This window comes from Trichosurus vulpecula, chromosome 3 (genome assembly GCF_011100635.1).
Source record: "Trichosurus vulpecula isolate mTriVul1 chromosome 3, mTriVul1.pri, whole genome shotgun sequence".
Taxonomy (NCBI): domain Eukaryota; kingdom Metazoa; phylum Chordata; class Mammalia; order Diprotodontia; family Phalangeridae; genus Trichosurus; species Trichosurus vulpecula.
Window position 1 is genome coordinate 334,700,631 of NC_050575.1, and position 21,964 is coordinate 334,722,594.

Below are 21,964 nucleotides of genomic sequence, written 5' to 3' on the forward strand. Positions count from 1 at the left end.
TTGGCCTTCGTTTTGAAGAGGACTATGGTGTCAGGAAGGTGACCTTGCAAGTGAATTGGATTTAAGTGAGGGAAGGGCTGTCCTAAAAGAACCTCAAGGCACTCTGCCCATCCCAGTAAAATCCTTTTAACTTTCTTTTCATTGTGGCCCTCCATGTCTGCACCTGGCCCTACCCTAGGCTATTTCACCACTCCTTAGTTCCATCTAGATCCCTCCTCTGTTACCTCCCAGTCACCTGAATGATAAATCATTATAGAAGATCCTCCATATTATAGTGTAAGCCTGGCTCTCCCTTCCCCACCTCACCACCCCCAGCTCCAGCTTGGAATAAAGAATCAGACATTCTTTCCTGGCTGGGAGACTGAGAAGCCCAAATAAGAATGACTGATAGGCCCAAACAAAGGATAGAATACACTTCTGTAATACTGGAAAAATTAGGAGCCCCTGAGAAACCCCTAGCTACTGACAAGCACCCCCAGAAAGAATGGACTCAGATTTCTTCCAACTTAGCAGATGTCCCTGGGGCCCTGCAACTCCTCTAAGGAAAATCAATAGATAGGACCATCCCACTGAAGGATAACCTGGCAGACCCTTTCTGTCTAGCAGATATCCCTGGGGCCCTGTGACTCCACCAAGGAATGTCAATGAGATTATCCCACTTTACCATAACCTGACTGAATCTTTTGATCAGCGAGGACCTTTGTTCCTGTTCTCCCCACCCTGTGACCTGGCCTGTAGGTTCCAGGAGATAATTAATCACTGTGTCCCCACATGTCCTATATAAGTCAAGCCATCACACCAACATGAGGCCATTGATTTGGGTTGCAGCGCCCCGATGGCCGCCGGCTAATAAATTATCCATTTAAAACTTATACTCTGTGGCGTCTCACTCGCTTCTGGTACAACACTGACACTAGGAGACAGATAGGTCCTGAACAAAGAACGGGAAGTATTTCTGAAGCTGCTGTTTGAGGATCTAGCCAGTTCTCAAAAACAAAATGACTGACAGGATCTTCCCCTCCCGAGGGGAGTGGCTACCCTCTCTGGCGGAGAACATCCGGGACAGTTAGCAGTGAGTCTCCCCTCTCTGGCGGGAAAAACTTTCTTTGTTCAGGACCCTATAAAAGTCACCACGTGGGACAGGCTCATTAACCTCACCCATGGGGAGAGTGCTTCACCTGGGGCTACATTCAGAAGGGACTCACCAAGGTGGCTATAAAAGACAGGGTTCTCCAGCTTAGGAAAAGCTTTGGTGTAGGTGGCGAACATATTGTAAGAAATGGGAGGAGGAGTTTTGTTTCCACAGAATTAGAGGTGTACTTTCCACCCTCCTCCCCCACCCCAACTTTAGCAGAAGCCAGGCCTCAAGATTGGTCAGGTGAGAGGTCAGAGGCTTGTAAGCATGCGCATGCTTTTTGAGAAGGCAGTCAGGGAAATTAGAGAGGCCAAACAGCTTGAACCAGTTCAAGCTTATCTAGGGTCTGGTCTTGGTCAAGAATGCCGGCCTACTGATTTGCATAATTTGCATATGTTAAAGAGGGAAAGTAGGGGAAGTAAAAGAATATAGTTTAATCCTAAACTAAGACAAAGAAAATCTAATTAACTTCACTTTTGCTTCTGTATCCTTATTATCCTACCTGCATAAATTATAACCTAGGAAAACTATGTAAAAAATAAAGATTGTAAACTAACCATAACTCTAGCAGGAGTGGAAGGAATGGTTACCCCTGCTCCTGCAGCTGTGTTAGTGTGAATGTTCCTATGAGCACTGTGCCTGCTCTCTTGAGATGCGTAATAAAATGCTTTTCTCTGCCCACTCTGGTCTTGAGTTCTTTGGGTGAGAATGGACAAATCACATGGATCTTCCTAAGGTCAAGCAAAGGGAAACAATGAGTAGCAGTAGTACAGATTGACAAAGGATTAAGGTATTGGTTTTGGGAAGAAGGTCCTTTTATTCACTCTGGGAGAACTCTTTAGCGGAATGATCGGTGGAAGAGCTAAGTAGTTTTCTTCGGGATGTTAACCCCAAATTGCATTTTAACATATTATCTTTTCTTCAAAATTTCTACAAATTCCTTCAAAATCTTCTTGGGGTAGAGAGTCATGTCAAAGGTCATGAGGATAACTAAACCGTTTGGGCATTTCTCTTCAAGCTAGAAATGGTATGGATATAAAATGTTAAATGAAATTGTTTCTGCCAGATATGTGCCTTAAACAGAGAATATTGATATTTTCCTTTAACGTTAGGAATGATAAAATGTTACACGGGTTACTTATCTAAACATATAGTAATCCCCTACAAAGTCAACTTTAAAATGATTCTGACAAAAATCAAGGAGGAACTGAACAAATGGAGAAATATCCCTGCTCAATATTAGATTGGGCAAATACAGCAAAATGGCAACAATTCCAAACTAACTTATAGATTTGTTATAATATCAGTTAAAATGTTATTTCATTGATGTATGTAAAGTCATAATAAGATTCACGTGGAAAAACAGACAAAAGAAAACAACTATACTAAGAAAAAGAAATCAAGTGAAGATATCTAACACCATTAGGTATCAAAATGTTTGCTGCGTGTGTTCATTGTGGAACTGGTATTTGGTGGGAAGGGAGTGAAGCAGTGGACATAAAGTTTGGGTATTCCTCTACTCATTAAGAAATAGCCATCAGAAGTTTAGCTTGAACCTGAAAACTATATGTCCTTTTCTAATAATATTAAGGAAGCAGATATCTATAATTCTAACCTAGTGTACTCTCTCTCTGAAGAGAGAAAAGTGGTCAAGTTTCTGGTCCCAATCTCCTGCTTCCCCTTCTGGCAGGAATTAAAGTCTCCCTTTGGAGAAGGGTGGAGGGAGAAGAGGCTAGGGATGTCTATTCACAACAACACTCCCATGCTACAAGTGGAGGACAACTCTTGCTACGGTACTATAAAGCAGAAATTACAAAATTTGATGCTGGAAAAATAAATAGAAAGTAAACGAATAGAACAAAATAAAAAAATCATTAATAGAACCTAAAATACAAAATATTAGTGTTGATAAACATATACTTTAAAAAATAATGAGGGATGAAATCACTCTTCAATAAAAACTACTAGGTAAACTGGATAAGTTGTATGGCAAAATGGTTTGGATGTATACTTCACACAGTATGCCATAATAAATTTTAACTGGATTTATGATATAAATGTTAAAAAAAATTGAAGGACATTTTTAGTAAACAAACAAGATGTCACTAACTACAAAATCAGTAGACAAGTATTTCTTAAGAGCAGTGGTGTCAAATGGATTGCACTATATTGCAAAATGATAATCCCTTTGTACTCTGCTCTTTGAAGTCCACATTTGGAGCACTCGGTTCAATTTTGGGTGTCATACTATAGGAAGATCATTGATAACCTGGTCACGTCACTTAACCGCCCTGGGTCCCATTTCTCTGATCAGTGAAGTGAGGGGATCTCTGAGATTCCCCCCAGCTTATTCATGACCCAGTTTCGATAAAGTGGAGGCATGAGGAAGGTAGTCAGAATAAAGCAACTAGAGATCACGCATTATAAAAGTTGGTTCCAGGAACTGGGGATATTCAACCTGGAGGAGAGAAGCCATTTTTCTTTTTTCTTTTTTTTTTTTTTCTTTTTGAAGACCCGTCACTTGGAAGCGGGACTAGAGGCTCTATTTGGCCCCAGGAGCAGAGTCAGGTGGAAATTGCAAGAGTCGGCCAATGAGCATTTATTAAATGCCTACCGCGTGCTAAATCTTGGGGATGCAAGAAAGGGAAAAAAGACATTCCCTGCCCTCAAGGAGCTCAGAGTCAAACGCGGAAGACGCTACAAATAAGGAAACTGGGATTCTGACAGGACAAAGAAGGGCGGTGAAGGAGAGGGGAGGGAAAAGGATGTTAAGAAGGCACGGACTGACAGCCGGTGCATGCGCATGCGCATGCCGGGCACAGGGTGGCGCCCGCCCCCTGTGGCCCAAGGAAGAAAGACATCTCGCCTTGGGGCGGTGGAGCTACCGGCTTCCGCCGGAAGAGAGCTTGGGGACGCAATAAAGGACGGACTGGCAGCCTGTTCAGGCGCCGGAAGGGGGTCTCTGGAGCGTCTTCCTTCCCGTCCTGCTCCGTGTTTCTGCGATTAGGGTCGGCTTGGCTTCTCCCGCGCTGGCTGGACACCATGGTCATTTCGTGAGATCCCTGGACGTCGAGCTGCCCCCTGTGTCTGTTGGCCTCTCCGAGAACTTGATCCCACGATCACTGTCACCTTGCCATGCACCCCGGTCCCTGTAGGGGCCCCTGATCCAACCTGGACGTCAGTGCCGAGTAACACGGCTCCACACACATCCCAAATTGCACGGGCTCCCCATGGTCTATAAGGTCAGACGAAAATGCTTCGGGCCGAAGCCCCAAACGTTCTGTCATCTGGTCTCTGTTGTTTTTAGGAATAACAGCCGTAATAACAGTAGCATTTACATAGCGCTTTAAGGTTTGCGAGGCGCTTTACCTGTGTTATCTCATATTCCGTCCTCACAACAACCCTGGGGAGTAGGTGCTATTACTGTCCGCTTTTTACAGACGGGGAGATAGGCTGGGAGAGGCGGTGACTTGCCCACACGTGATTTGGACTCCCTGACTCCCACGGCCAGCACTAACCCGCGCTGCTCTGCCGCTCCTGTTCTTCCAACCAAATTGCCCTGCTATCTTTTAAACGAACGTAGTTGTGTGCGAAAAGCCTCCTGGTGAAGGCTACGGACACCTCAGGATAACTTAAAGAAAGCAACAACAAACGAATAAAACGCATAGGATTGCGGTGGAAAAGTTATTTTCAAATACAGTTATCAACAGCAACCAAGTTTGAAGACCCCAGATTAAGGAACCCCTGGATTACACAATCCCAGAGGACTCACGATGAAAAATGCTGTCCACCTCCAGAGAAAGAACTGGTGAACTCTGAAGGCAGATCGAAGTGTATTTCTTTTTACTTTCTTTATTTTTCTTGCTTTTGTTTCTTCTGATGTATATTGGGTTTCATATTTTTTGTCTTCTTAATGGATGGGGTGGGGAGTGAAAAGAGAGAGAATTTGGAACAGAAAATAAAAATTAAAAAGATTTAATATAAAAATTTTAGAAAGAAAAAAAAGAACCCCTGGATTAGTTGATTCCTCAAGTGCCTTTCAAACAATAAATTTCTGTGGTGACAGCCATGTTATAATGTTTATTGAGCCTTGCACCTGAAATCCCAAAGACCTAAATGCAAATCCAACCTCAGACACTTAGTAGTTGACCGACTTCGGGCAAACCATTTCTCACTGTGTGCCCCAATTTTGTTATTTGTAAGATGAAGCTAGTAATAGCATTTACCTCCCCATGTCAGTGCGAGGGCAAAATGAGATAATAGTTGTAAAGCACAAAGAGCCTATGTAAATGTTAGCTATTATTATTCCAGAACAGTTTTCTAGTTCCTAACTGCATTTTGGATTATATCGTTTTTCCTGCTTCAGGTGCCTTCTTCTTTCTCTCTGCTAATCTGTGACAATTTCTTCGTTCAAGAATTGTCTTAAAACTTACCATTTTAAGAGAAGGCTTCCTCAACTACTTCTGTCTTACTCTTGGCACTCTGAAATGCCCACAGCTCTTTGGTACCTCCATATGCAGTTCTTACCTAATTATTTTGCCTGTAATTCATATTTTGTTCTTCTTTCTTGTTTGTATATTCTCACATATTTACTGAATGAATCTAAATCTTAGTGGCTTTATTTCTAAGGAGGATAATTCTTGCTAGTTTCCTGAGTTGGGGCCAACGTGGGAAGTTTTTGAAAACCTAATATTTTTGCTGTGTTAAAAAAAATCCATAAGTAAACAGGGTAGTGACTTGTGATTGTTTTGGAATGGGCCTAGAAAGAAATGAATTACCAAAATAAATCTGTTTAGTGTGCAGAGCCATCATATTAAAAGATATTTGTTAGAAATGTATTTTCAAAATGAAACTGCATAAATATCTACTGTAATTGATATATGAGAAATGTCTTTTGTTTACGTTAATATATATTTCAGATCTGTGTTGACCATCTTTTTTTTAAGTTGAAATATTCGGTGTTAAAGATCTTTAAAATATTTTTTGTAGGAGGAAAATGAACATAGGAGTAATGCTCAAGTTGGAAAATCTGATGCTGTTTCCCAGTGCTTACAGGCAGCTGCATATTCTTTGTCGAAGAAGAGTTTGTTTGGTACAATGGAAGCTTGTGCCCTCCTCCGCTTACCCTGTGTGTACCACCCTGTGTGTACCACAGTCCTGGCAAACAGACCCATTCATCAATGTTGCTTTATCACAGTGTAGGCTTTTAAGTATAAAGAAGGTACTCAACATCTTTTTAGTAGTCACTTTATTGTTAATACTAAGATAAAAGTACCCAGTGCCATTCTTAGAAATTAATTTTGAATATTTTGTTATTTAAATACTTTTTAAATGCTGCATACTAGGTAATCTTTTTTTGGTGGGAGTGCGGGGAAGAAGAGAAATTTCAGTTGGCCAGAAATACTGATAATAATTGGCATTAATACAGTGCTTTAAAGTTTACAAAGCATTATATATTATTTCATTTGATTCCCTCAATAACCTTTTATTAGAATTATTCCCATTTTTGCATATGAGAATAATGGGCCTCAGAAAGTTAATCTTCCCATCGTTACACAGCCAGTAATTTTCAAAAACAGGATTTGAATGGAGGTTTCTTCTGATTCCAAGTCCACCACTCTTTGCTACTAGGCTGTATATTGTCCTAAATTATTAATATGACATGTCACTTTCAGCCTGAAGATCAAATTATTTGTGGGAATATATATTTGAAAAGGAGTTAGTAGCTATTGTATAAAAGAGATTAGCCACAAATAATCTAATTGTGTGACTTAGATTTCTTTCTTCCTATATGCATTTTTTTATAGGGAGAAAGACCACAGAACTCTAGATTACCTTGGAAGAACTCTAAAAAGGAACAGCAGGAGGTAGAAGTATGGAATGGAATGACTGTTGAAGACCTTGCCAGATCTATGAATAAAGACATAGGTGAGCCAGATGTTTTTGAAGGGAAAAGAAACCCAAGAATACTGAAGAGTTAGTGTTTCATTTAGCATTAGATTGAGGCAATCAAGGATGCAGAATAGAATATCATTTAAAGAATAATGTGTTTAAGCGTTTTCTAGCCTTCTTCAGGTTATGGGTCATAATTAATCCTGGGACAGATCGCCACATACAGTTTTCTGTCTTTAGCAAAATAAAAACATACTTTTACTCATTTTCTCAGAAATTGATGTAGATTATTGGAATGAGGCCAAAGACTGTTTTTGATATTCCCATATGCTTTTTCTCTCATACATTTTTTTTCCTTCATTGATTTAACATTCCATAAACATTTATTAAGCACCTACTTTGTACAATAAACTGTATTAGGGCTTGGGGATAAAAAGTTAAAAGGTGACATAGTCTTTTCCTTCAAGTTGCTAATAGTATGGGGGTAAGGGGTCTACACAAATAGCTGTGTAATACAGTTAAGGATATGTTAAGTACATAATAGGAGTTCATTGAGCACAACGATGAGAGATTGAGGAAAGAGGGGTAACTGCTTTATGAGAGTGATGGAGGATCAGAGAGGGCTTCATGGAGAAGGTGGGACGTGAGGAAAAAAAGATTTCAATATGTGGAATATATAGATGGAATGTGTGTAGGTGTAGGTAGAAGGATTACCTTCACAAAAATATATGAAAGTGGAAGAGAGCAGGATGGGAATGGTTATTCTTTTTTGGCTTCATATGAAATAAAACTTGAATGGTTGAAGACTCAGCTACCAGAATAGGGCACTAATGAAGGTCTTTGAACAAGGAAGGTAGTTGGCCAGATCTGCATATTTGAAAGATGACTTTGTCAACTGCACAAAGGATGAGTCTAGGCCACAGGAGATGACAACTTGCCTTAGTGTGGTGGCATTGTGAGTGGAAAAGAAGGGATGCATAAGGGGATATTTCAGAGGTAGAATTGACAGGGAGGGAAAGGAAAGAATCAAAGATGACTAGTTTTAAGCCTAGATGCCTAGGAATATGGTGATATCTGCAATAATAGGTTTTTTCTGGCTTTAAATGGTGAGATTCTAAATGGGGGAGTTGAGAGAAAGGCTGGCTTGTGGAATAAAATAAAAAGTTTAGTTGTAGAAATGGTGAATTTTAGGTGGTGGCAGGACAGGCCAGTTGGAGATATAGAGAAGGCAGCTTGGTGCTCAGGAGGTGAGGAATGAAGCTATGTATTTGGAAGTCAATTGAAAGAGAATAATTTTGAAATCATAGCGGCAGAGATCACCAAAGGAAAAAGTAGAGGGCTGAGGACAGACCATTGTGCAATACTCTTGTTTAGGGAATTAGGGATGAAGAGGTAGGAAAGAAGACCGAGAAGGAGGAAGAGAACTTAAACTGTGTAGTATAGTGGAAGCCAAAGAAGGAAACAGTGTTAAACAGTATCAAATCTTTGTGAGAGAAGGGTCAAGGAAGATCTGAGAAAAGGCCATTGTCTTTGGCAGTTATGAGGTGATTGACCTTTAAGAAAGCCATTTCAGCAGAGGATCTGGGACAGAAGTTGGTTTGGAAGGATTGAGGAGTGAGGATGTAGGACCAGGAAATGATGATTACTCTATTAAGACATTTCTCGGTGAAAGAAAGGAAAGAGGATAGTAGTTAGATAGGGTAGCAGAGTTTAAGGAAAGTTCACTCTTTTTTAAAAGAAGGGTTTTTGATGATATTTGTAGGCAGAGGAAGGGAGTGATTAGAGAAGAGTGAGACAGAGAAGATAATTGCTGGATCAAGTCCTGTGAGTAGCAAGAAGAGATAAAATCCAGGTCATAAGAGAGGAGTTAGGCATTAGAAAGGTAAAAGGACACTTCTTTCTGTAAGACAGTAAGAGATTTGTTTTTAGAAATGCCAGAACAAATTTATAATAACACTTTCACCTGGCAGCATTGGAACAGATTCCCAGTTAAGAATTTTGCTTTGTAATTTTTCCTCTTCTGTCATTATGTTCATTAAAATATTTTAATCATCCAGTAGGGATGATAAAATAAGTTAGGAAATAAAATTGTAAATTGTTTCACTGGTATGTTTCTGACTTAAATTCTTTATATAAAAACAATGACTCATAATGCAGGTTGTTGAAATAGGAAGAAACAAAACCTAAACCTTAAAACAACAGCTTTTTAATAAAAATAGTTTAATGTGAGCCAATATTTTGTTTAACAGTGAAATTGGTAGAGTTGCAATAAGCAGAGAGATGGAGTTGTGTGTTCCCTGCTCTAGAAATGCTTCATATCTCAGTGCACATGGTTTTAAAAAAAAGTTCTTAATTTTATTTACTAATTCAGTGCTTTTTTTGTTTGTTTTTGGATTTGTTCATCTTTTCTTTGATTTTTATAATTTCTATTTTGGTGGTGAATTAGGGTTTTAAGATTTGATATTCTAGTTTTTTAAGTTGCATGGGCAAATTATTGATCTATTCTTTCTGTCTCCTGTTGATGAAAGTGTTTAGAGATATAAATTTTCCTCTAATGACTGCCCTGGCTGCATCCCAATAATTTTGGTATATTGTCCCATTGTTGTCATTATATTTAATGAAATTATCTTTTGTTTCTATGATTTGTTCTTTGACCCACCAATTCTTTAGGATTGTTAGTCTCAAATTAATCTTTAGTCTTTTTTTTTTTTTGAGGGGGGAAGGCAGGGCAGTTGGGGTTACGTGACTTGCCCAAGGTCACACAGCTAGTAAGTGTGTCAAGTGTCTGAGGTTGGATTGGAACTCAGGTCCTCCTGACTCCAGGGCCGGTGCTCTACTCACTGTGCCACCTAGCTGCTCCTAGTCCTTAATAGTTTTTTTTTTAATAAAATTCTTATTATAATGTGGTCAGGAAAGATACATTTATTATTTCTGGATTTTTGCATTTGTTTGAGAGGTTTTTATGCTGTATGTAAATAATCTCTCTCTTCCTTTTCCTCTTTCCTTTTTATTCCCATTCAGAAATTTCCAGAGATCTATCATATCTAACTTTATTGAAATTCTATTTAGATCCTTAACTTCTTTCTTATTGATTGGTTGGTTGGTTTTGGGTTTGATTTGTCTAGGTCTGAAAGGAGTACATTGAGATATCCTGCTATTATGGTTTTATTTTATATTTTCCCCTGTAACTCATTTAGAATTTCTTTTAAGTTAAATATTTGTTTGCTTTTAAGTATTTAAATGCTATACTATTTGGTGCACTCATGTTAAGTGTTGATATTAATTCATTATCTCTGTTACCCTTCAGTAAAGTGTAGTTTTACTCTTTATCTATGGCAACAGCGGATAGAGTGCCAGACCATGAGTCAGGAAGACTCATCTTCTAGAGTTCAAATCCAGCCTCAGATACTTAGTAGCTGTGTGACTCTGGGCAAGTCACTTAACTTCTAACTCAGTTTCCTCACCTGTAAAGTGGGGATAATAATAGCACCATCCCAGAGTTTTTCTAAGGATCAAATGAGATGATATTTGTAAAGGGCTTATCACAATGCCTTGTTATATAGGCAATATATACTATATATAATATGTGTATGTTTTATATATTATTACCCATAATATATAATTATAATCAAATTATTATAATATATTATTGCATATAATACATAATTATAACCACACTACTATAATTACATATTACATGTACATATACTATATATGTAGGTACTATATAAAATGGTACTCCTCCTCTTCCTCATCCTACTTCCTTTGAAACCACACTTGCTATTTCCTTCTTTTCATCAAAATTAGTTTGTTACACTTATGATCAACCCTTCCCTGAGTCTACATACTTATGCCCCTTTCTTGTTTCCTTCTGTGTATCTATTGAGTTAAATGTATTTTTGCACCTAACTGTGTGTGTGTGTGTGTGTGTGTATGTACGTGTATGTATTTGTGTGTTTGTGTTGTGCCTTTTGTGACCATTTTGGATGAAAGTGAGGTCCAAGTGTTACCTGCTTCTCTTAGCCCTTACTGCTTGTTTGTATAGTTTATTGTTTGTTTATTCCAATTGTATGGGATAAATTCTCCCACCCATCATTCCCATTTTTTCTCTATAGTATTCCTTTCCCCCTTCTTTTCCTTTCTTCTTTAAGATCATCAAACATAACCAAACCATTCTAAGGCATGCTGTCTTATTTAAAGACATTAGGGTTATGGGAGGCCAGTTGCATCCTATCTCCTCTTAAAATGTGAAACACTTCTTCCCTGTTTAATCCCTTCCAGTTGCTCACTTGTATTTACCTTTTGTTATTTCTCTTGACTATTTTGTTTTTATGTCAAAGTTTCTACTCTGCTCTTTTCATTAGGGATGCTTAGAAGTTTTCTGTTTCATTAAAGGCCTTATAGGATTATATTCAGTTTTGTTAGGTAGGTTATTCTTGGTTAAAAGTTTATAACTGGGGCAACTAGGTGGCACAGTGAGTAGAGCACCGGTCCTGGAGTCAGGAGGACCTGAGTTCAAATCCGGCCTCAGACACTTGACATAGGTACTAGCTGTGTGACCTTGGGCAAGTCACTTAACCCCAATTGCCCTGCCAAAAAAAAACAAAAACAAAGAAAATCAGCATTTTTAAACATGTTTATAGATGTTTAGTTGAGGGTGTTTTTGTAATTTTTTACATGCAAACCTTACATTAATGGAGAAAGCAAATGCATAGAGTCAACAAATATGTAGAATGGTCTGTAATAAAGCTACATCTGTAGTGGTCCTATAATTAGTATTGGTAGATCAGGTCTGAGAGGTTCTCTAAGCCCAATGGAACATTATCATCTCAAACTTGGTTTATTTTATTTTTTTTCCAATTTTTTGAGCATTTTTATTTAAAGTTTTGAGTTCCAAATTTCATCCCTCCCCCCTTACCTCCCCCTTCTGTGAGATGATAAGCAATCAGAGTTAGGTTATACATATGCAATTATGTAAAACATTTCCATAGTAGTCATTTTGTACAAGAAGATTTGAATAAAAGAAAGAAAAATGAAAGAAAAAAAGTGAAAAATAGCATGCTTCAGTCTGTATTTCTTTCTCTGGAGGCAGGTAGTGTGCTTCATCATTAGTCGTTTGGGATTGGCTTGGATCATTGTATTGCTGAGAATAGCTAAGTCATTCACAGTTCTTCATGGAGCAATATTGCTATTACTGTATACAACGTTCTCCTCGTTCTTTTCGTATCAGTTCATGTAAGTCTTTCCAGGTTTTTCTGAAATCATCGTGTTTGTCATTTCTTATTGCACAATAATATTCCATTACAATCATATACCACAGCTTGTTTAGCATTTCCCCAATCGATGGACATCCCTTTGATTTCCAATTCTTAGCCACCACAAAAAGAGCTGCTATAAATATTTTTGTATAGATGGGTCATTTTTGCTTTTTTTACATGTCTTTGGGATATAGACCTAGCAGTGGTATTGCTGGATCAAAGGGTATGCACAGTTTTATAGCCCTTTGGGCATAGTTCCAAATTGTTCTCCAGAACGTCCACCCCTTTTTTAAAGTGTGCTTTTGAAAGCCTGCATGAGTAACCCAAGTTTAGTAACATTTAGCTGTTGTATACCGTATGCTTTTAGGTATTTCAAAAGAACCCTGATGCTTAACTTTTTCATATTTTCGTTAATGACTTCACTATTTCTGTCACTTGCCAGTATTCACCCAAGTCAATAATGTTCAAAACCTTGATATTGTTTTTTACTCTTTCCTTTTTATTTCTAGATAGTTACCCAATCCTGCCAAGATTTTCTCTACAGCATTCAAATTTGTCTTCTCCTCTCTATTCCCCTTGGCATCATCCCAGGCTAGGTCCACTTTACCACCTAACCAAATTATTATAGTAACATCCTTAAAGATCTTCCTGCCTTTACTCTTTCCTCTTGTTAGTCCATCCTCTATATAGCCGATGAATCTTCCTTATGCATAGATCTTATTATATAATTTCTGCCCCAAAATGTGCAGGGGTTTCTATCACTTACCAAGTAAAGTTCATATTTCTTTGTCAAGGAATTCAAGACCCTTCACAATCTGTCACTATCTTGATTTCCAGCCTTATTTCAAATTAGTCACCTTTTCATACTCTGTGCTCCAGTCAAACCAGAATGCTCACTAACTCTTGAATACACTCCAAGCTTTTTCTCTGTGTTTTTGCTCAGGTTGTTTCTCAAGACTGGAATTTTCATCTTTTTCCTTTCTTGACTGTTGAATTCCTCTGCCCATCCCTTAAGGCTCATCTCAAGTGCCATCTCATCCAGAAAGCCTTTACTTATATTTATTGCTAGAGACACAACATTTTGGGGGGCATCTTTCTAATGGACTTTATCAAATAGCTCTGTGTATTATAGTAATTTGTGTTTGTGTCTTGTCTCCCTTCTGAACCTTAAGATTCTTGTGAGTGGGACCTTGTCATATTTAAACTTTGCTTCCTCCCCAGTGCCTAGCCCAATGCCCCTTTGTCTGTGGGCTTTTAAAGTGAGTATTGGTGAAATTGAACATAGCAGTACTCTATTTTTCTTCTTAAAAGCTGTATCATCTCTTTCACTAGATCATGTATATGAGGCCCTGTTGAACACTGCTCTTGACATTGACTTACTTGAGCCCGAGTCACCCCTAGATGATGTTTGGATTAAGGAAGTTTTAAAAAAATCTGGGAAGAAGTACAAAAGAGTCCAACTAAAACAAGATAAAGTCAGAGAAAACAAAGATGCTGTGAGAAGGTAAAAACTCAAGTTTAATATTTTTAAAAAATGGAAACGCCGATCAGTCAATCACCAAAGATTTATTGAGCACTTACTGTATATCGGTTTCTGTGCTAGATGTTGGGGATACAGGGAAAGTTGCTTCTCTCAAGGAGCTTACATGTTCCCAGGGAGACATTATGTATATAGAGGAGTATATACAAAGCAAATACAGGGTGATTCTGGTGGGAAGTGTTAGCCAGTTGAGGGAGGATCAGGAGAAGCTATATGTAGGAGATGGCCTTGGAGCTGACTTTTGAAGGAAACTAGATATTCTAAGAATTGGAGTTGATGAGGTAATGCATTCTAGGCTTGGTTATTTAAAACATAGGCTTTAGGAATTGTTTTATGTCTTGAAAATGCTGTGAGTGTATTGAGGCAAATTTTTTCTTATTTGAAGTATCCAAAGCATTTAAAAGCAACTGTCACTTTGAAGATGTATTTGATTGTTAAAAATGAATGAGAATTGTGTCTCTCAGTTTGCCATGTATGATTGATAATTCTTGAATAAAAAATTTTGGTTCAGCAAATATATATTGAATACCTATTAGGTATCTACCACTGTGTTGGGAGTTGTAAGGATGCTAACTAAAAATGAATGAATTGAATAATAAAACTGTTTAATACATATTTTGGTCATGAGTAATTTCATATCTAGAACAGAGGAAGTATAATGATGTTTATGTAAGTGATGATTATGCTGCGACACACTATAAACTTAAAGAGCAAACCGAGAACCAGTACACAGGATATACAGTGTTTCTAAAACTTTTGGAATGAAAATTCTTTGTTATTAATTGTAGGCCTGATGCAGATCCAGCTTTCTTAATCCCAAGGTTCCCGGTTGTTACCATAATGGGTCATGTTGATCACGGGAAAACAACTTTACTTGACCAACTGCGAAAAACTCAAGTAGCAGCAATGGAAGCTGGAGGCATAACTCAACATATTGGTGCCTTCCTTGGTATGAATATAGATTATCTTTTAATGTGCTTAGGAATTCCATTCATAATTTTCGTACGTCAGTAATGTGAAATGCAGTGTTTCAATTTAAAAGTATGGACAGGAAAGACCGAAGCACAAACCTACCACTGATTTGGATGAAGTATGCTTAGATACTCTAATAAATCCATGATTTCTTTGCTATGGGCACCCACCCCTCCCCACTTCATCACTGCAGAACACTGTTGTTCTAATGCCTTCTTCTGTTAAGTGACTCTTGTCCAAATTTTTCCTTAAATCCTTCATGATTTAAGTGTTGCTCTAACAACAATAACAACAGTTGTTATCATCCTCATCATCATTTGCATACCAGTGCAGTATTTGGATTGTCCATTTGACATCCCTTTCTCTAGCTGCTCATGAAATAGGTACATTTTGTAAGAGGCAAATGTAGTGTTCTAATGCTCTTTCTAGTCTAGGGAAATGTATAATAAACTTTGAATTTAAAATCATTCCATAGTTCTAGTTGGATCATGTATTTGTAACTTTCTTTCCTAGATGTTAACAGTGTTGCTCAGGGAATTGATGTATCTACTGTTCTCTTTTTTCTAAAATGGAGTGGTATACATTTGCAAAACATAGCTTCTTTTTCTTATCCCTGATCATTCAGGTTTTTTCTTCAGAATATACATAGGCATGTTTTTGAATTTTGTGGTAAGCTTGAAATTTAAAGACTGCTACATAACAGAAGATACTTCATGTGCAGTTTAAAGATGATATTGATGTTTCATCATCTTTTTTAATGTGAATTTATCATCTCTACTCTGAATTCTAATTCTTTGCTAAAACAAATCAAATCGTTACTTATTTCAGAGTAGATTACGTTTAGTAATGGCACTTTGTTTAAATTAAAGATGATACATTTTAAATTTCTTGTCTCTTTGGAATTCTGCTTTTATAGTTTCTCTACCTACTGGGGAAAAGATAACCTTTCTTGATACTCCAGGACATGCTGCCTTTTCAGCAATGAGGTCCAGGGGTGCTCATCTCACTGATATTATCATATTAGTTGTGGCAGCAGAAGATGGAGTAATGAAACAAACTGTGGAATCTATTCAACATGCCCAAAATGCTCAAGGTACTTTGTATGACTGACCATTTTTGCTTTAGTATTTGATTAAGTATAGAAGTGTTCGTGGACCTAGCGCAATTTAAGAAAGCAGATCCAGTCACAAATCTGTTCTTCTAAATCCCAAAAAGGAATTTTCATACCTTATCAGAAAGAACGCTTACTACTAACTGCAGAGTGTAGGAAGTAACTTGACCTCCTTCTCCCTTGGTAAAATTGGGATGGTACCTACTTCTCTCTTTTGAGAAAGAGTTAGTTATGTGAAAGTATTATAGAGTCTTCCCAGGAGGAGGTGCTCTAGCAATGTTGATTCTCAGTGCTTGCTTTTTTGTCCCTAATGGAATTTATCCCCCGTATAGTCACAAATCTTGCTTCCAAATTTAGGGACAGTCTTTTCTCTAGTATTTATGGATTACTTTGTTTACATCTCAGGCACATAGTGCTAACTCTTATCTCTGAGTCTATTTAATAGATTTATTGACAACTAAGCTCCCTGCGTTTACTTTATATAAGAAAATATGTCCCACATAATCAGACCTAGTTTTACTTGTCAGACCTTTATAGTAGGATGCAATTTACATGTGACATAGGCATATTAAAATGTAAGGCCTCAGACACATTTCAACACCAGATATTTGGGTTATTCAGTTTTACATTATTTTAGTTTCTGCTTCCCTCCATTAATGTAATTGAGAATCCATTATGCCAGGTAAATGAGAATGAGTGCTGGTATTACTGATGATGGTAAATAAATAAACATTGAAACAGTGGATAAACTAAACAGGAATGGATTCTTTTCCTTTGGTCTGCTAATCTGAAATCTATGGGATTAAGATTCTTGAGGGCAGTTACAACATACTTTAGGTCCATAGTCTAAGTAGGAGTGATGAGATTGACCAAGAGCCATGGAAGCTTTTTAAAGGTCTCTGATTATGGTTGCCTAAAACATTTAAAAATGTTTACATTCTTCAGTCTAGGTGAACTTAATTATCTTCATTTGTGTGTGTGTATTTTGTATTTACATATACACACACATTTATGTTTATATGTTTTTTACTCCTATGGCTCTCAGATAATGATAAATAATACATATAAGTAGATCTTTAAAGTTTACAATATTTTTTCTTCATAGATTATCTTATTTGATCCTGTATTGGGTCTTACAGTAGTGGTAGAAGTATGAAATAATTTTTAAAGACATATAAGGAATTCCTCAGTTGTACTTAGACGAATTGCCAAAAATGTGCCTCTGTTTTAGTCTTTTCAGTATTATATCCATTCTCACATTGTGAGGTTACATTATTTGGTAAAAAGTATATACTGGACCAGGAAATATGAGACTTGAACTTTTGTCCTGACTGTCCATTAGGAGCTCTAGGACCTTGATCAAGCTGGGTGGGAATGGTGGTGCATGCCCCTAATCCCTGGGGAGGCTGAGTGAGCCTGCAGTTCTGAACTGCAGGAGGAGTAGTGTCCATTGGGTGTCCACACTAAGTTCTTCATTAATGTGGTGAGCCCCTGGGAGTGAAGGGCCAACAAGCTGTCTATGGAGGAAAAACTGATTTAGGAACAGGTCAGAGTTTCCATCACTATCAGCATTGGGACCCACCCAGGAGTGGATGAGGCTGTCTGAGAGAGGGAGAGACCCGGTCTCAAAAAAAAAAAAAGACCTTGATCAAATTGCTTCACCTTTCTGGGCCTCAGTTTATTTATCTGTAAAATTAGGGGTATCCTCATGGCTCTAAAATTGAGTGATTTTCTATTTTTATTAGAGCATTTGCATGCTTTGCCATTTTACTAAATACTCAAAATTTCCTGGAAATTTCCAGGGAAGTAATCAGAGACCAAGTTAAATCAGTGACCTGCAAATGGTATATCTTATTTTTTCACTAGGTTTCCTACTGAAAACACAGGCCTAGGTTTACATCTTTGCTGTGTATAATATAACAGAAATAGTAGCTAAAGTTAGTAAAGAGTTGCTCACTTTTATAATTACTATCACCATTAGACTCCAAAGTGAATTGTTGTAAAGCCACTGAATAAAGGAAAATCAGTATGGATAAGGACTTATCATCTTCAGTGACAGAGAAGGAAGTTGTATTGTGAACTCACTTATCATTTCACCTTTTTGAAACCTATTTTTTTTAAAGTTCCAATCATCCTTGCTATAAACAAGTGTGACAAACCAGAGGCTGATCCTGAAAGAGTGAAGAAAGAATTGTTGACTTATGATGTGGTTTGTGAAGAGTATGGGGGTGATGTTCAGGCAATACATATTTCTGCACTTAAGGTAAGTTGTCAGTAACTAAGAGATAACCATATTCAGGTGATGATAATACATTAAATTTGTATAGCCTTTCCAGGTTTTGAAAGGCAATTAGGTAGCACAGTAGATAGAGCCCTCCATCTGGAGTCCAAATTTGATCTACTAGCTGTCAGATCCTGGGCAAGTCACTTCGCCTCTATTTGACTCAGTTTCCTCAGCTGTAAATGGGGATAATAATAGCATCTATGTCCCAGGGTTGTTGTGACGATCAAATGAGATGATGTTTATAAATGTCCAGCACATAATAGGTGCTTAGTAGGCGTTGGTTTCCTTCCTTGAAAATGCTTTCATAGATATTATCTTGTTTGATTCTCAGAACCAGTCTGTAAAATAGGCAAAGTGGATATTGTTTTGTGGAGGTGGCATGGAGCAGTAGATAGAATGCTGGGCAACCCAGGGCAGGTCACTTAATCTCTCTAAACCTTAGTTTCCTCATATTTAAAAGGTTTGAATTTGATCGCCACTGAGATCCCTTCCAGCGCTAAATCTGTAATCCTGTGATCTTATTTTCTCATTTTGCAGATGAGGAAACTGAGCTTCAGAAACATTAAATGACATACCTGAGGTCACACTGCTTAATTCTGGAGCTAAGATTAAAGGCCAGGTCTTCTGACTCCTGTTCAGGGGTTATCATGATGGCTCAGTGAAGGATATAAACATGTGAAATTGGGTTCAGGGAAATAACAGACTAAATATATTTTATGAAATTCTAGGAAGATTGAAACAAATCAGAGAAAATAATGGACTTAAACTTCATCAGTTATTGATTGACTTTTAGTAACTATAGCTGTTAGGTTTGGAGCATGCCATAGTTTTCCTTTCACTTGACCAGTTAGTCCCTTCTTGCCCCTTAAATACAGTGAAGGATAGTTCCTCCATCTATCAGATACTGCTTTTAAGTAACATTAGCTATTTCCTTCATTCACATCTAAGACCCTCTGCATGCCCATAGCAAACAGTTTTTTTTTGATCATCAGCTAACATTGAACACACACACACCTATACATACACACAGAGTTACATTCCTACAGTTAAATTCTCATTCTGTCTTTACTTGCCCAAAATTTGCTGGGATCTCAAGTGTCTAGAAATAATTTCTTATATTAATATTAAAACCATCTGTCTGTTCCAGAAGCTCTCATATCTTTTTAATTTTCTCTTACATTCCCTGATTTACATTTTAGATCTGCATGAAGCACAACAGTCCAGCTTGTGATAGTGAGATGAGACTTTGAAGCCGTGGGAAGCTGGAAAGACAAGATTTCCTTTCTCTGATAACGTTAGATAAGTCTAGCAGGTGTATGAAGCTACCCAGGGAATGGCGGTGGTGACTTCCAGCGAGGGCTGGCCGTGAGACTTGGTTTTTCCGTAGCGTGTAGCCGCAGAGAGCCCCCTTTTTTAGAAGAAAAGTAACAGTTACCCATCTGCTTACAGAAGTATTTCCTTTACTGCGTGTATCGAATGGGAGTTAATCAAATCCTAAGAATCAGAGTGTCTTTTTGGGGGCCCTTTGACGTCATCTAGCTTGGCCTCTCTATTTCACATGTGAAGAAAACGAGGCCCAGCGAAGAAAAGTAATTGGAATAAGAACACGTACCTAGGGAGTGGCAGGGCCAGGCTTTTGGTTCCAAGGACTTGGGCCTTTCTACAGTACCTTTCATTTGCCTGTAGTTCTTGTCCAGTTATTATCTTTTTTTAAATTTTTTTTTGAGGGGGGAAGGCGGGGCAGTTGGGGTTAAGTGACTTGCACACCAGTAAGTGTGTTCAGTGTCTGTGGCTGGATTTGAACTCAGGTTCTCCTGACTGCAGGGCTGGTGCTCTACTCACTGCGTCACCTAGCTGGCCCGAGGTGTTATTTTTTATAACCAGTCTCATTAGTCCTGAGTGTCATTTCCCCATACTGTGAGCAGGTTTTGTTGTTGCTCAGATGTTTCATTCATGTCTGATTCTTTGTGACCCCATTTAGGTTTTCTTGGTAAAGATACTGGAGTGGTTTGCTCTTTCCTTCTCCAGCTCATTTGACAGATGAGGAAACTGAGGCAAACAGGGTGAAGTGACTTGTTCAGGGTCACATAGTTAGGAAGTGTCTGAGGCTGAATTTGAATTCAGGTCTTCCTGACTCCAGGTCCAGGGTGCTATCCAGTGTGCCACCTACCTGCCCACAGTGGTCAGGTACTGTAGTACCTGATTAGGAATTAAGAAACCTGTTATATAGTTCTATATTAATTCATGACTTTGGGTAAGCCAGTTAATCTCTCTGAACCTCAGTTTCCTCATATATTAAATGAATATAATAATGTTAGTCCCTTTACCAACTCATATGATTGTTGTGAAATTCATATGAGAAGTATGTGAGAAGTTTGACAACTTTGAAAGACTTAAGGACCCTGATCAATACAATGACCAAATTCCAGAAGACCCACCATGAAACGTGCAGCCCATTTCCTGACAGATAGCTGATGGACTCAGAGAGCAGATAGAGACATATTTTTGGCATGGCCAATGCTAAGATTTGGTTTGGCTCGATCATACATATTTCTTACAAGGGTTTTGTTTTTCTTTCTTATTCAAAGGCTTGGAGGAGGGTGGAAGAGATAGATTTTTGTTGGCTTAAAAAATTAAAAAAAAACCAGTTTGAAATGCATAAAATTCCATACAGATGTAAAACAACATTATTAGGAGAAATGATGAGGGAAGAAAATTCAACAATTCAACACATTTATTAAATGCATACTTAGTGTTAGGCACTAGGAATATAAAAACAAAAAGAAGATTAATGAGGGCAGATTTAGGAGAATAAGAAGGATTAAAGAGAGGAAGATAAAAAAATAGAGAAAAATAAAAGGTGGGATGTATGGTGGTGAGTTATAGAGATCTACCAACAGTGACTAATGTGGCATGGGTTGCTTGCTTCCTTTTGGAACTTTTGACCTTGGGCTAACTTATCTTTCTAGAAATTTTCTTTTTAATTGGATCTTATAATTAATTAAAAGTTAATTGAATACACTTTAAGAGGAAAGAGTATAATGTAGATACTAAAGATTAGTGTACTTTCTGTCTTAAGTACAGGTATATAGTGAGTAATTGCATCACAGATAATTTTTAGTAATACTTTTTTTGCTTTTGAAGGGTGACAATCTGATGGCTTTGGCAGAGGCAACAGTTGCTCTTGCAGAGATCTTGGAGCTGAAAGGAGATCCCACTGGTCTTGTGGAAGCAATAGTGGTAGAGTCTCGAACAGATAAAGGAAGAGGGTAGGATTGCTAATATATATACACATACATATGCATATATATGTATGTTGCTGTTTATTGGTTATGCTTTCTGATTAAGCCAGTACTTGGTAGTAATTATATTATGTAACTCTACTTTTCTATTCTAGATTTCCTATTACTATATTTGATTATAGTGCTATTTTCCTTTTTTGGCTAAACATTTCTACTCTATAAAAAATTTATTGGTATCTTTGGTTTTTATGTCACCTCAATTTTTAATTTATCCCTGTGTCACCAAATTATCCTTTGTAACAAAAAATAAAAAGGAGAAAAAAAGCAATTCCTCATACTCCAAAATCAATTCCAATAGTATATGCAATGTTGCACTCTCATAATCTCCCATCTCTGCAAAAGAGGGTGGGTACATATCCTTTTTTTGTTGTCGTTGGTTTTTTTTTGTTAGAGCAATTGGGGTTAAGTGACTTGCCCAAGGTCACACAGCTAGTACTTGTGTGAAGTGTCTGAGGCTGGGTTTGAACTCA

General features: G+C 37.8%; 1 protein-coding gene across 3 annotated transcripts in view; it reads left to right on the plus strand.

Annotated features, from left to right (window-relative positions):
* Positions 1-4,021: 4,021 nt before the first annotated feature.
* The window catches only part of MTIF2 (mitochondrial translational initiation factor 2), a 42,666-nt gene continuing 24,723 nt past the window's right edge, over positions 4,022-21,964 (plus strand). Inside the window, exons 1-8 of one of the 3 annotated variants that reach the window (XM_036748997.1) lie at positions 4,022-4,377; positions 6,125-6,356; positions 6,943-7,063; positions 13,618-13,789; positions 14,614-14,774; positions 15,714-15,890; positions 18,032-18,171; positions 21,337-21,461. In XM_036748997.1, coding sequence (XP_036604892.1) covers positions 6,132-6,356; positions 6,943-7,063; positions 13,618-13,789; positions 14,614-14,774; positions 15,714-15,890; positions 18,032-18,171; positions 21,337-21,461 — 1,121 coding nt within the window. In that variant the 5' untranslated portion in view covers positions 4,022-4,377; positions 6,125-6,131. Of the gene's footprint in view, positions 4,969-6,124; positions 6,357-6,942; positions 7,064-13,617; positions 13,790-14,613; positions 14,775-15,713; positions 15,891-18,031; positions 18,172-21,336; positions 21,462-21,964 lie in introns of all 3 variants that reach the window. The other 2 variants (XM_036748998.1, XM_036748996.1) reach the window with 2 other exon arrangements.